At 43.2% G+C, this 14,223-nt stretch overlaps 1 protein-coding gene across 1 annotated transcript in view; it reads right to left on the bottom strand.

Moving 5' to 3' along the window:
- Positions 1-14,223, bottom strand: part of SPPL2B (signal peptide peptidase like 2B) — a gene marked incomplete at both ends in the record, with an annotated part of 42,278 nt that overhangs the window by 18,169 nt on the left and 9,886 nt on the right. The window contains one exon of the mRNA XM_082011123.1: positions 10,541-10,660. Within this exon, the coding sequence (XP_081867249.1) occupies positions 10,541-10,660 (120 nt within the window). The remainder of the gene's footprint in view (positions 1-10,540; positions 10,661-14,223) is intronic.

Genomic DNA, 14,223 nt, shown 5'->3' with positions numbered 1-14,223 from the left:
TTAAACTTGAAACCATTGCATCTACTCCCCAATGTGTTTGTTCATGTTTTTCCTCTGCGAGTTATGTCATAATTTGCAGGGTTACTATCACCTGGTTTTTTTGATGTCACCCACCATCCCTCTGCATTTTATGATGCTTCTAATTGTTTTGCTAATTGCTCATCCAATTTTTTGTACTTCAGTTTCAAATCTAATAATTTTGTTTGTTTTACTGGTACTAGTGCAAGGATACTTCGTTCTGCGGCCTCTTTTGCAGCTTTGTCTGCCAATCGATTACCTACATTTACAGCCGTCTGACCAAACTGATGAGCTTTACAATGCATTACTGCCACTTCTTTTGGTTTCTGCACATCTTCCAGGAGTTGTAGAATTTCCTCTTTACATTTGATTGATGTTCCTTGGGCTAATAGCAGTCTTCCTTCTTTCCAGATGGCTCCATGAGCATGGATTACACCAAACACATATTTAGAATCAGTCCAAATATTCACCCTTCTTCCTTCAGCTATTTGCAGAGCCCGCCTCAATGCCACCAATTCTGCTTTCTGTGCTGAGGTACTTACAGGTAGTGTCCTTGATTCCAATACTTCAGAGGTGGTGACGACAGCATATCCAGCCATTCGTTTTCCTTCTTGTACAAAACTGCTTCCATCTGTGTATAATTCCAGATCAGGCTTTTCCAGAGGTTCATCTCTCAGGTCTGGTCTACTGGAATAAACTTGTTCAATAGTTAACAAACAATCATGTTCCAAATTTCCTGTTGGATTCTCTGTTGACAAAAATATTGCTGGATTAACAATCGGTGTGGTTTTCAATTCCACATCATCTTGTTCCAATAGGACAACCTGATACTTCAGCATTCTGCTGGGGGATAGCCAGTGACCCCCCTTTTGCTCTAGAACAGTTATTACTATATGCGGTACGTACACCACCATCTTTTGACCCATGGTCAATTTTCGAGCTTCTTGGATCAGCAATACTGTTGCTGCCACAGCACGTAAACATCCTGGCCATCCTTTACTCACGTTGTCAAGCTGTTCAGAGAAGTACCTCACTGGTCGTCTCCAGGGTCCCAGCCGTTGCGTCAGCACTCCAAGAGCCAGATGTTGCCTTTCATGTGCAAACAACTCAAAAGGTTTGGTCACATCAGGTAATCCCAGAGCAGGTGCCATCATTAATGCCTTTTTCAGTTCTTTGAATGATTTCTGACATTGAGGTGTCCAAGTCAGATACTGATCCTTGGATTCCTTTAAAGCCTCATACAGTGGCTTTACATACAATCCATAATCCAAAATCCAAAGTCGGCACCACTCAATCATTCCCAGAAAAGTTCTCAATTCTTTCGGGCTACTTGGTTCAGGAATTTGACAAATAGCTTCTTTTCTTTCATTTCCCAATTGTCTCTGTCCTTGGGATATTTCAAATCCCAAATTAATTACTGTTTCTGTTCCTATTTGAGCCTTATTTCTGGAGACTCTATATCCTCCTTGGCCTAGGAAATTTAGTAAACTGATAGTAACTTCGAGACATTCTTCTTTGCTTTCTGCTGCAATCAAGATATCATCCACATATTGTAGCAGAACACTTCCCCTTTGGTCCTGTCTCTTCCATATCTCTAATTCCTTGGCCAATTGATTCCCAAATATCGTAGGGCTATTTTTGAATCCTTGTGGAAGTACAGTCCATGTCAATTGGGTCTTTCGCCCTGTGGCCAGACTTTCTCACTCAAAAGCAAATACGTTTTGGCTGCCTATATCTAGAGATATGCAGAAGAAGGCATCCTTTAAATCTAGTAAAGTAAACCATTTATGTTCCTCTTTCAAAGAAGGCAGTAAAATATATGGATTAGCCACTACTGGGTGTATATCTTGGACTATCTGATTTGTAACTCTTAAATCCTGAACCAATCGGTATTCTTTACCTCCGTATTTCCTTACTGGTAATACGGGAGTGTTATATTCTGATTCATACTCTACCAATAGTCCATATTCTAAAAATTTTGTAATCAACCCCTCTAATCCTTTTCGAGCCTCCCACTTAATAGGATATTGCTTTTGTCTTACCGGTTTGGCTCCAGGTTTTAAAATCACCTTTATCAGCTCTGCCAATTTAGATCGTCCCAGAATTTCACTCGCCCAGACCAAAGGAATAACTGCATTTTCCACTTCTTCTGGAATCTGTTCTTCCCTGTAGGAATCCTGTAACATAAACACTCTTGCCTCTATGGCTTTTGATTCTGGTATTAACAATTTGATTTCTCCATCTTCGAAAGTTATTTGTGCATCTAATTTACTCAATAGATCTCGTCCCAACAAAGACAGTGGACATTCAGGCATATACAGAAACTGGTGAGTTACCCATTGTTTTCCCAATTTAAACTTTAATGGCTCTAAAAATGGCCAATTTTCCTTCTGCCCTGTCGCACCAACAACATCTTACTGATTTGTGACTAAATCTCCCTTTACATGTATTCAATACTGAGTAAGTAGCTCCAGAAACTCTATTTCTTCATTCCCTAGCTTCAATGTAACCAGACGTTCAGCTAGGGTTGATTCCCCTGCTCCCCTTCATAGTTCTTCATCCAGAGTCATTAATGTAATTGCCTGGAGAGCCGGATCTAATTCTCCTGCCTTAGGACATTCTCTTTTCCAGTGCCCATGCTCCTTGCAAACAGCACATTGATCTTCTGCTAATCGGGGCTTATTTTCCTTCTCTCTCCAATATTCATTCCTCGTCCTCTCCCTCTGCCTATCCTGTTATTCCCTGCCAAAACTGCTAGTAGCTTTTCACCCCTTCGGGCTTGCCTCACCTATTTTTCTTTTTCTCTATTGTTATATACAGCCCAAGCAATTTCAAGCATTTTACCTTAGCCACCCTTTCGGGATCCTCCTGATAGGTACCTGCAGTCTCTTTCCATGATCTTAAATCAGTAATTGAAAAAGGAACTTTCACCACCACTGTTTCGAGTTCTCATCACATTTTCCCTTTTTCACAATCTTTACCATGGGATCATACAGATGTATTCCATACTGTCTCTGCCATTCTGGATGATTTTGTAGTGTAAAGAATAAATCAACATAAGCCATTTCTTCCCATTTACCCTCCTTTTTACAAAACAACATTAATTGCAAAATGGTGTTATATTGCAATGTCCCATTTTCTGGCCATTTCTCCCCACTGTCCAACCTTGGACATACATTGGCCACCAATGATTGCAATATTCAATTAATTGCTTCCGAGTCAGAGGATCACCTCCCAGATCTTTCCAATGCCTCAAAATACATCCCAAAGGTGTTTTTTTTTGTGGGATAGATCTTTTACTCGGAAATGTTCCCATCTTCCCAAGACTAGTGGGTGTGATTGTGCACTATCACAGGCACTAGTCGAAGGGACCCCTACTCTCCTCGAGGGTCCCTCTGGATCTTCTAGCCCCCTGCTAGAAATCCCCCAACCTCCTTACCTGGGCCCCTAGCCCAACCTTGCAAGGCTTTCGCCGCGACTTATAGGCAGGCATTCCTTGTGAGGGTCTCGTACCCTCACCCTTTCCAGAGGTACCTTTCAGCCCTACTCTGCGTAGCTTTCGCCGCGCCTTACGAGCGAGCTAGTGGGACTCGAACCCACGTTACTTCAATCCTTTAAAGAATGCCTTATTACCTTTCCAGGGGACTTGCTCAGAATTCTTCGGTCCGGGGATCAGAGGTTCACCCCGAGAATCCCTCGGTGCCGGCTGGAGGTCCTGTGATCCCACAGATCCGTTAAGATTCACAAGCAGTGTCCCATCTGGGTCGCCAAAGCTGTCACCGAAATCGGGAATAAACCTCGTAACACCAATGTAGTGTTAAAAGGCAGGCATTCTTTATTTTCAGCGCTGGGAACACGGGGGATAGTTCCTCCTAAATCGTGTTCATCGATCAGTTCAAAAATCAAACATTTATAGGCAAGATTAATACATATTCATCAAGTGTCCATACAATGATTGGTTAAGTATTCCTCGCCTACCATGTAAACGACCACGCATGCTCACTATAATTTCTTGGGATTTTACTTCCTTAATCTTTTGAGTCGGAGGGTTTCTTGAGTGGGTGGTCTCTGAGTCGGTGGTCGCGATCTCCCCCTGCCGGAATTACCTTTCCTTCTAAGTTCATTTAAACTTGGCAACACTAAATAGATCTTCACGGGCTGTCGGTCCAATATGCAATCATTCACCCCACAGTCCTTTGTTTTAAGACAAGACTATAGAATGAATAATTACCTACCCAACTGACCAAGGTGTTCCTTCTTTCTGACTACTTGTTATTAGAACAAAACATAATACCATGATCACAATGTTACACTTAACTCCTTGATAATTAAATCAAGATGAGAAGGGTTAGGTGGGTTCTCGAGCAGCATAGCTGGTGCATAATGTTCTTATAGTTACAACTTTCTACAAATTCACAAACCTATTTTCTAACCCTATTTTATTTTAATTCTCTACCACCTTGGTTACACTACCTCAGATGTGGGACGACAACAATTAGTTTCGTTGTTTTTAGGACAGTCATCAGAGGATAGAAGGAGAAAGCTTCAAAAATTAAAAGCGCAAGGAGCAGATGTGAGAAATTTAGAGTAATTGCTGGAGACTGTTTGGCAAGTGTTTCGGAATAAAAATAGTCAGAGAGAGTAATGGGTAAAACAATTGCCAATGCTACAGTGGCTGCTTTGTGCACCACAGGGGGCCAGGTAACCTCTGGGAACCCACCAGCAAACAACACTAATGGGAGGAGAGGAGCCATGAGAAGTAGTGTTAAGTGCCCCATCTAAGGGAAATCAACCCCTCCTGAAAGATCAGTGTGCCTATTGTAAGCAAATGGGGCATTGGAAAAAGGGGTGCCCGAGACTAGGCAAGTCGGTGATGATTACTGACATGTAAGATAATTGGTGGGGACCAGGGAAATCTTCCCTAATGGAATCCTTGGTAAAAGTTCAGTTTGGGGGGGGGGGGGGGAAGAGAAACTTGTAGAATTTTTAATAGATACAGGTGCCATATTTTCAGTATTAAATCAGAGCTTATTACCTGTGAGTAGACAAACTGTTAATATTGCGTGAGCAACTGGATGGGCTGAGAAGGCGTTCTTTTTGAAACCACTAAAATTCAAGATTGGGAAAAGTGTAGGGATTCATAAATTCCTCTACCTGCCTGAGGCTCCTAAACCACTTTTGGGAAGGGACTTATTAGAACAATTGAATGCTGAAATAGGATTTAGAGATGGAGAAATTGAATTTAAAATACCAGAAGAGAACTATGATGAAATTTTAAGTTTGGCTCTTCCTGAACCCCAAATTACAGAAGAAGAAATTATACAAGAAATAAAAGGCCAGGTATACCCAGGATTATGGGCTTCAGGAATACTTGGAAAGGCTAAAAATGCAGAATCGGTTGTTGTTAAACTCAAAAAGGGAGCATGACCTGTTTAGGGTAAAGCAATATCCCCTGAAATTGGAAGACAGGTGAAGAGCGAAAAGCATTATAGATGAATTTATAAAATTCAGATTATTAATTGAATGCTCTTGAGTGTAACACTGCTATTCTGCCTGTCAAAAGCCCGATGGCAAAGCCTACAGATTGGCACAAGACCCGTGGGCAATAAATAAGATAGCTGAAGATTTACACTCGGTGGTGGCAAACTCATACACCTTATTGACTAATTTAAAAGAAATGATTCACAGCATTAGATCTGAAAGATGCATTCTTTTGCCTCCCCTTGGCCCCTGAAAGCTGCAGCTTATTCACCTTTGAATGGGAAAAGCCTGATTCAGGATGAAAAACCCAGCTAACCTGGACAGTGCTACCCCAAGGATTTAAAAACAGCCCCACTATCTTTGGAAATCAATTAGCTAAAGAATTAGAGGCCTGGGAAAGACCTCTGGGAAATGGGATTCTTTTGCAGTATGTAGATGATATTTTGATAGCCACAGAAAAGGATGGAGAATGTAAAGAATGGACTGTTTGTTGTATTTTCTTGGACTAAGTGGTTATTGAGTCTCATTACAGAGATGCCCAGATCTTGAAGAAAGAAGTAATATACCTGGGATTTGTGATTTCTAAGGGACAGAGACAGCTCGGGAATGACTGAAAAGAAGCTATTTGCAGGACTCCAGAACCGACCATGTAAGAGCTTCGAATCTTTTTGGGAATGACAGTGATAAGCAGGAAATGGAGACTGTTGTGCACGACTGCATAGAAACCATCGAGATTGTGTATGTAAGCAGGCCTGACTTGAAGGAGGAGCCGCTGGAGCAAGTTGAACACACTTGGTACACTGACAAGAGTAGTTTTTTTTTTAAAGGATGGAGCTTGAATAGTGGGGTATGCTGTGACCACCACAGACCAAGTGGTGGAAGCAAAGTCACTCCCTAAGGGTACCTCTGCACAAAGAGCTGAATTAATGCATTAGAACTTGTTGAAGGACTGCAGTGAATATCTGGACAAATTCAAAATACGCCTTTGGTGTAGTTCATGCCCATTGCGCTATCTGGAAGGAACTGGGACTTTTGACAGCCCAAGAAAAACATATTAAGCTGCTGACATGATCCTAAGACTTTTGGATGCGGTACAGTCGCCTTCGGCGTTTGCACTTACACACCGCAAGGGGCACCAAAAGCGTAACGCTGCTCAGGAAGTGGGGAATAAATCGGTGGATTATGAGGCAAAAAGAGCTGCGGAACAAGGTGAGGTATTAAGTTTGATTCCTGAAAAAGCTTTGCCACTACCAGACTTGGTTGATTATGATGAGAAGGATCTTAGATTAATTAAAGATTTGGAAGCAGAAGTTAAATCATCAGGTTGGGTAAAATTAAAAAGTAACAGAATAATAGTTCCCTTTAGAATATTATCGAAACCGGTAAAAGCAGAAGACGACAAGATTCATTGGGGAACTGAAGCCTTGTATAATTCCCTTATGAAGCAAATAGTAGCCAGGAATTTGTTTCAAACTATAAAAACTATGGTTAATAGATGTGAAATATGCTTAAAGAATAATCCAAAGGTAGAAAATCTTGTAAAATTTGGAAGTATTGATAAAGTTCCAGGTCAAAACTGGCAAATAGACTTTTCTGAACTCCCAAGAAAAGGGGGGTTTCTGTATTTGTTAGTATTAATAGATACCTTTCCGGGCTGGCCAGCAGCTTTCCCTTGTAGGACAAATAAGGCTAGGGAAGTGACATGAGTACTTTTAAATGAAATTATTCCTAGGTTCAGGGTACCAGCTGTGATGTCCTCAGATAGGGGTACTCATTTTTGTGCACAATTAGTACCAACAGGTTAGTAAAATTTTAGGAATGAACTGGCAACTACACACCCCATATTGGCCACAGGCAAGTGGAAAATGAATCATCTAATTAAACAGCAGCTAGCTAAAATTAGCCAGGAGGCAAATTTGTATTGGTGCCAGGCACTTCTGTTAACCTTATTACAAATTAGAATAAAACCAAGAACAAAAGAGAATCTAAGTCTGTTTGAAATTTTGTTTGGGAGGCCATACCAATCCCAATACCAAGGGGAAGATTGCACCCAGTTGGGTGAAAATAAGATACAGAAATATATAATAATATTAGGAAAACAACTTAATGAGGTAAACAAGATAGTTTTAGGAACCAGATCTTGAGGTCTGGATTATCTCATTCATCCTTTTAAGCCGGGAGAGTGGGTTTATATCAAGGTTTTTACAGGTGAACCCTTGGAAGAGAAGTGGAACGGACCCTTCCAAGTGCTGCTAACAACTTTTACTGCTATCAAGATTAAAGAACAATCGGCATGGATTCACTATTCAAGGATTAAGAAGGCTCCCCCTCCATGGGTGATAGAACAACAAGTTAAAGAATTGTTTGTGTTTGTATTAATTGGAAGCCTATTTATCTTGTGTACTTGTGTATAATTCGATGTTCAATGTGGTATTGTCAAAAGAATATGGATGATTATGTTACCTGGAGGAAAATAAGATCAAGCATGAAGTCGCAACAGGGAAGTACTTTAAGCGACAGACAGATGATAATGGTATGTTATGAGGGATTGCAAAAGAACTCGCAAGGATGGTAGAAAGGGGAGATTGAAACAAATGTCTGAGACAAGGAAGAAGGTTTTAACATAGAAAATCAATCAAATGTGAGTTTTGTGAATTGCCTTTTGCGTGCGAGGTAAGATACTACTGTGGACAACTTCTTTTAACTTAAGCAAGTAACTGGCAGGAACCGGTAAGAACCAGTACAATGTTAAATACAAGCTAAGCAAGTAGATAAGAAAAGAGTTCTTCTGGAGGACAGATAAGTTAAAGGGACCAAGTACTGCAAAAACCCACCAGAGGACGACCAACTCGTTTAACAGTGCATGCGTTGGACATTTGAGTATGTTAAACATTTCTTGGAAATGTCATGAATATGCTAACAATTGCAATGAATATGAATGTATGTACTCTATATAATTTAGATGCTGGTAACACGAGGCACGCATGTTAGGAGGAGATATTCCCCATGCGTCCGGCGCTGCAATAAAGATGTCTGCTTAATAACACTTTGATGTTATTAAGTTTGAATTTCTTAAATTTGAATTTTCTTTGAATCATTTGGCAACAAAAATAAACTTCCATTTTGAAACAAACCATATCCAGTCAGCTGAGATTTTGGATCCTAAGCACCTGGATACTGGATTCTAAGCTGCTTCTCTCACTGCTTGCGATTCACAGATGTTGCAGGCCTGCCCCAATTCCTTAGTTTTGGCCCTCTTCGGACCCAAAGATATCTACTCTGGTATGTTTACAGAGGAACAGCCCAAGACACTTCAAGGCTTTAGAAGTAACACCAGTACAAATTGTTCCTTGCAAAACCTAAACAACGATGACCATCTTTGTACAGTTCTATTTGCAAGTCACCTGAAAAATGAAATTATCTACCACATAACTGATGATTGGTGTGAGCTGTGCTAACAGAAGCAGATCACAGCCCCACTCATGCTAGGAGTTGAGCTGTTAGGTTTGAGAAGTGTCAGAGTAAAGTTTTAACCTGAAAAGCTGACACATGTAACACCTTGTATTAGAAATCCATAGGTACATGATACAATACCAAATACCTGTATAACTGACTCTATTGTTTTAGCAGGGAAAAGTAAGGGTCAAGCTGTTAGTAGTTCCCAGCTTATTCATAAAATGGCTGTCTCCAACCTGGCTCCAACTTTCTCTAAAGTAAAATGTCTCTACACACACTTCCTGCTTGTCCAGGTTTCAGGAAAGCTCATCAGCTCTATCGGAGCACGACACCACAGACTGAGCTCAGGTCAGTGCACTACATCATGTCAGTAATAAATTGTACTGCTGGAGTACCGGAGGGAAGGAGAAGGAGGGAGAATGTGAAAGAAAAGGCAGAGGGACAGCTGAAGAAGGAAACAGGATGGGCAGGGGATACAGCACAGGAACCCAAGTGCGCTGTGGAAGGCGGGTCAGAACCTGTTCAGTGCTTCAGTTTCAATTCATTGCAAGCTATTCTGGACTACATTAGCTCCCACAGAGCTACTGAAATATGTCTCCAGTGACTTTTTATGCGATCTGTTGAAACAAGATGTCTACAGTACAGTCCCTAGCTCTCACAAATCCTAAAGTCTAGAATGCTAGAGACTGTGGGAAGTCTGCCTGGATCTAGTCAAACGAGACCCTAAGCCTCTCAAACCAGCTTCATTCACTTCTGCATTCCCACTTCTGTTACTGAAGCAAAGGGATACAGTACATAGATGTGCTGACTTCAGGTTACACAGAGTCAGGTCAAGTGCAAAAGTTTATTAGCTGGGTCTACACAAAGCAAAGGCAGTTGCAGCATCTGAGATATCTAAGTATCTAGGGATTAATCTGCAGTCCCGATGAAGCCCTCAATGGTAATTAAGACTTGATTATACATTGATAAGGAACAATAATAATTCTGTGTAGCACTCAACTGGTAGATTAAGGTAGATTATCAACTTCTTCCCCAATTAGTAGCTCATTCAAAGTGCATTTGCTGATTTCATCATTCAGTGACAGTAACTTTTTCTCACAGAAGAGAGTGAAGAATTGATTCAATTGTCAGCTCATATGGCTTTGGATAATGCAACAAAAGCTTGACACAGTTTGTAACTACTTATTCTTACACTTGACAGAACTATGAACCACTGAGAAAGCACTAAAGGTCACAGTTCAGTATATTTGTAAGGCCACATGGTATCTTTTTGTATTATACTGATATACAAAAACTCCTTCCCAACCATAGGTTAGTGCCATTTTCATTTAACTGATCATGTTGTGCAAAAGGAATATTTTTGTTTTGAACCAGAAATAGTCATTACCTCTGCATGCTGCTTGGAAAAGAACATTGCCATCACAGCACTTCCTAGGGTGATCTTAACACACAGAAATATTTTCTAAGTAGAGCAAACAAAGTAGTTGCTTCAAGTTGTACTAATCCACGTTAAAAAGTTGAAGTTTCCCAGTAACAAAAGCATTTTTGAATACATTCTTCTGTCATTGACTGGCTAGGTACTTACAGCTTTACCCAGATCATGTGGCAAATGGGCCCACTGAGAGTTGAAGAGGATACAGTAGTCTTTTCCTTTGTTGCTCCCCTTCTCTGAAAGGACATGTACCATCCCATACTCGCAGTATACCTGAAAATGTAACAAAAATTTCACTACAAGAATTCTGGGCCACACGAGATACCAGAATAATGAGCGTAACTTGCTGTTGACTACCCTGGTTTGTATTTAAAAAAAAAAAAATTCTACAAAGTTTTAGTATCTATGCAAGGGAGTACAGTGAAATTTGTTATTATTTCCATCACACTTCAAAGAGTTCAGAGACATTAGGCAAAATTCCCTCCTACACAGCAACCAGTCAAAGAATCAAATGAAACCTCACTGAATGTTACTGGATGCCTTAAAAAAAAAAAAGACCAAAACAACCCCCAAAACACAGCCAGAGCGGCACATATTTGGATATAACCAGAGCAATAGAACTCTGGTTACGTCTGGACTACTCCAGAAATGATAAGAGAGCTAGAATAAGAGGTCTGGCCCCTACCAACTCCTGAAAGTACAGCCTGAACTAATAATCAATTCCAGATTCACATTGCTCCAAAACTCAGCCCTGGACACCTTTGCTATAGGTCTTACAAGACCCCAGAGCATCACTGGCTCTCTTTTTATGTCCTAGATAGCACACATAGATTCTCAAGACTACACACTGCATATACTTTCCCTGTTGAAAATCAGGATCACTGTTCCTTCAGTAATTATCTACACCAATGCACGCAGCATGGGCACCAAACAGGAGGAGCTGGAAGCCATTGTGCAGCGCGACAGCTATGACGTAGTTGCCATCACAGAAACATGGTGGGATGCTTCTCATGACTGGAGTGCTGCAATGGATGGCTATAAGCTCTTCCGAAGGGATAGAATGGGAAGGAGAGGCGGTGGGGTGGCTCTGTATGTTAGGGAGTGTTTTGATTGCATAGAAATCGAAGATTGTGAAGACCAAGTAGAGTGCTTGTGGGTAAGGATGAGGGGGAAGGCCAATGAGGCAGACATCCTGCTGGGAGTCTGTTACAGGCCACCCAACCAGGATGAAGAGACGGATGAGACATTCTATAAGCAACTGGCGGAGGTCTCGCATTCGCTGGCCCTTGCTCTTGTGGGGGACTTCAACCTACCGGACATCTGCTGGAAGTATAACACGGCAGAGAGGAAACAGTCTAGGAGGTTCCTGGAGTGTGTGGAGGATAACTTCCTGATGCAGCTGGTGAGTGAGCCCACCAGGGGAGGTGCCTTGCTGGACCTGCTGTTTACAAACAGAGAAGGACTGGTGAGAGATGTGGTGGTCGGAGGCCGTCTTGGGCTTAGCGACCACGACATGATAGAATTCTCAGTTGTGAGTGAAGTAAGGAGAGGACTCAGCAAAACTACTATCATGGACTTCCGGAGGGCAGACTTTGGCCTGTTCAGGTCACTGGTTGAGAGAGTCCCTTGGGAGACAGTCCTGAAGGACAAAGGGGTCCAGGAAGGCTGGACAGTCTTCAAGAAGGAGATCTTAAAGGCACAGGAGCAGGCGGTCCCCATGTGCCGTAAGAAGAGCTGGCGGGGAAGGCGACCGGCCTGGCTGAACGGGGAGGTTTTGCTGGGACTCAGGGAAAAGAGGAGAGTTTATCACCTCTGGAAGAAGGGGAAGGCAACTCATGAAGAGTACAAGGATCTCGTTAGGTCAAGCAGGGACAAAATTAGAAAGGCAAAAGCCCAGCTAGAGCTCAGTCTGGCCACAGTCGTAAAGGATAATAAAAAATGTTTTTACAAATATATTAACAACAAAAAGAGAGGCAAGGAGAATCTCCATCCCCTACTGGATATGGCGGGGAACATTGTCTCCAAGGACGAGGACAAGGCTGAGGTACTTAATGCCTTCTTCGCCTCAGTCTTTAATAGCCACTCCAGGTATCCACAGGATATTCAGCCCCCTGAGCTGGAAGACGGGGATGGAGAGCACAATGTACTCCTCATAATCCAGGAGGAAGCAGTCAAGGACATGCTAAGCCACCTGGACACCCACAAGTCTATGGGGCCTGATGGGATCCACTCAAGAGTACTGAAAGAGCTGGCGGAGGAGCTTGCCAAGCCACTCTCCATCGTTTATCAGCAGTCCTGGTTAACAGGGGAGGTCCCAGAAGACTGGAGGCTTGCCAATGTGACGCCCGTCTACAAGAAAGGCCGGAAGGAGGATCCTGGGAACTACAGGCCTGTCAGCCTGACCTCTGTTCCAGGGAAGATTATGGAGCGGTTGGTTTTGAGAGTGCTCACAGGGCATCTGCAGAACAGCCAAAGGATCAGGCCCAGCCAGCATGGGTTCATGAAAGGCAGGTCCTGCTTAACCAACCTGATCTCCTTCTATGACCAGGTGACCCGCCTAGTGGATGAGGGAAAGGCAGTGGACGTTGTCTACCTGGACTTTAGTAAAGCCTTTGACAGCGTCTCCCACAGCATTCTCCTGGAGAAACTGGCGGCTCGTGGCTTAGACAGGTTTACTCTTCGCTGGGTGAGGAACTGGCTGGATGGCCGAGCCCAGAGAGTCGTGGTGAATGGCGTTAAATCCAGCTGGCGGCCGGTCACGAGTGGTGTTCCCCAGGGCTCGGTTCTGGGACCGGTCTTGTTCAATATCTTTATAGATGATCTGGATGAGGGAATTGAGTGCTCCCTCAGTAAGTTTGCAGATGACACCAAGCTGAGTGGGAGTGTTGATCTGCTGGAGGGTAGGAGGGCTCTGCAGAGGGATCTGGACAGGCTGGATCGATGGGCAGAGGCCAACTGTATGAGGTTTAATAAGGCCAAGTGCCGGGTCCTGCACTTTGGCCACAACAACCCCATGCAATGCTACAGGCTTGGGGAGGAGTGGCTGGAGAGCAGCCCGGCGGAAAGGGACCTGGGGGTGCTGGTTGACAGCCGGCTGAATATGAGCCGGCAGTGTGCCCAGATGGCCAAGAAGGCCAACAGCGTCCTGGCCTGTATCAGGAATAGTGTGGCCAGCAGGAGTAGGGAAGTGATTGTGCCCCTGTACTCGGCACTGGTGAGGCCGCACCTTGAATACTGTGTTCAGTTTTGGGCCCCTCACTACAAGAAGGATGTTGAGGTGCTGGAGCGTGTCCAGAGAAGGGCAACGAAGCTGGTGAGGGGTCTGGAGCACAAGTCTTATGAGGAGCGGCTGAGGGAACTGAGGTTGTTTAGTCTGGAGAAGAGGAGGCTGAGGGGAGACCTTATCGCTCTCTACAACTACCTGAAAGGGGGTTGTGGCGATGAGGGTGTTGGTCTCTTCTCCCAAGTAACTAGTGATAGGACAAGAGGAAATGGCCTCAAGTTGCGCCAGGGGAGGTTTAGATTGGATATTAGGAAAAATTTCTTCACTGAGAGGGTGGTCAGGCATTGGAACAGGCTGCCCAGGGAGGTGGTGGAGTCGCCATCCCTGGAAGTGTTCAAAAAACGTGTGGATGTGGCGCTTCAGGACATGGTTTAGGGGACATGGTGGTTCTGGATTAATGGTTGGACTTGATGATCTTAAAGGTCCTTTCCAACCTAGTGATTCTGTGATTCTGTGATCAGCAGTCACTGCAATATTTGCTACAAGTAGTGAAGACTATGTATCTAAGAGTTATACTTACAGTCCTGTACTGGGTCTGGCTGAGATGGAGTTA

The sequence above is a fragment of the Phaethon aethereus genome (assembly GCF_964289735.1).
Source record: "Phaethon aethereus genome assembly, chromosome: 26".
Lineage (NCBI taxonomy): Eukaryota > Metazoa > Chordata > Aves > Phaethontiformes > Phaethontidae > Phaethon > Phaethon aethereus.
Note: the sequence above shows the minus strand (reverse complement) of the source record. Positions and strands in the feature narration are given on the sequence as shown.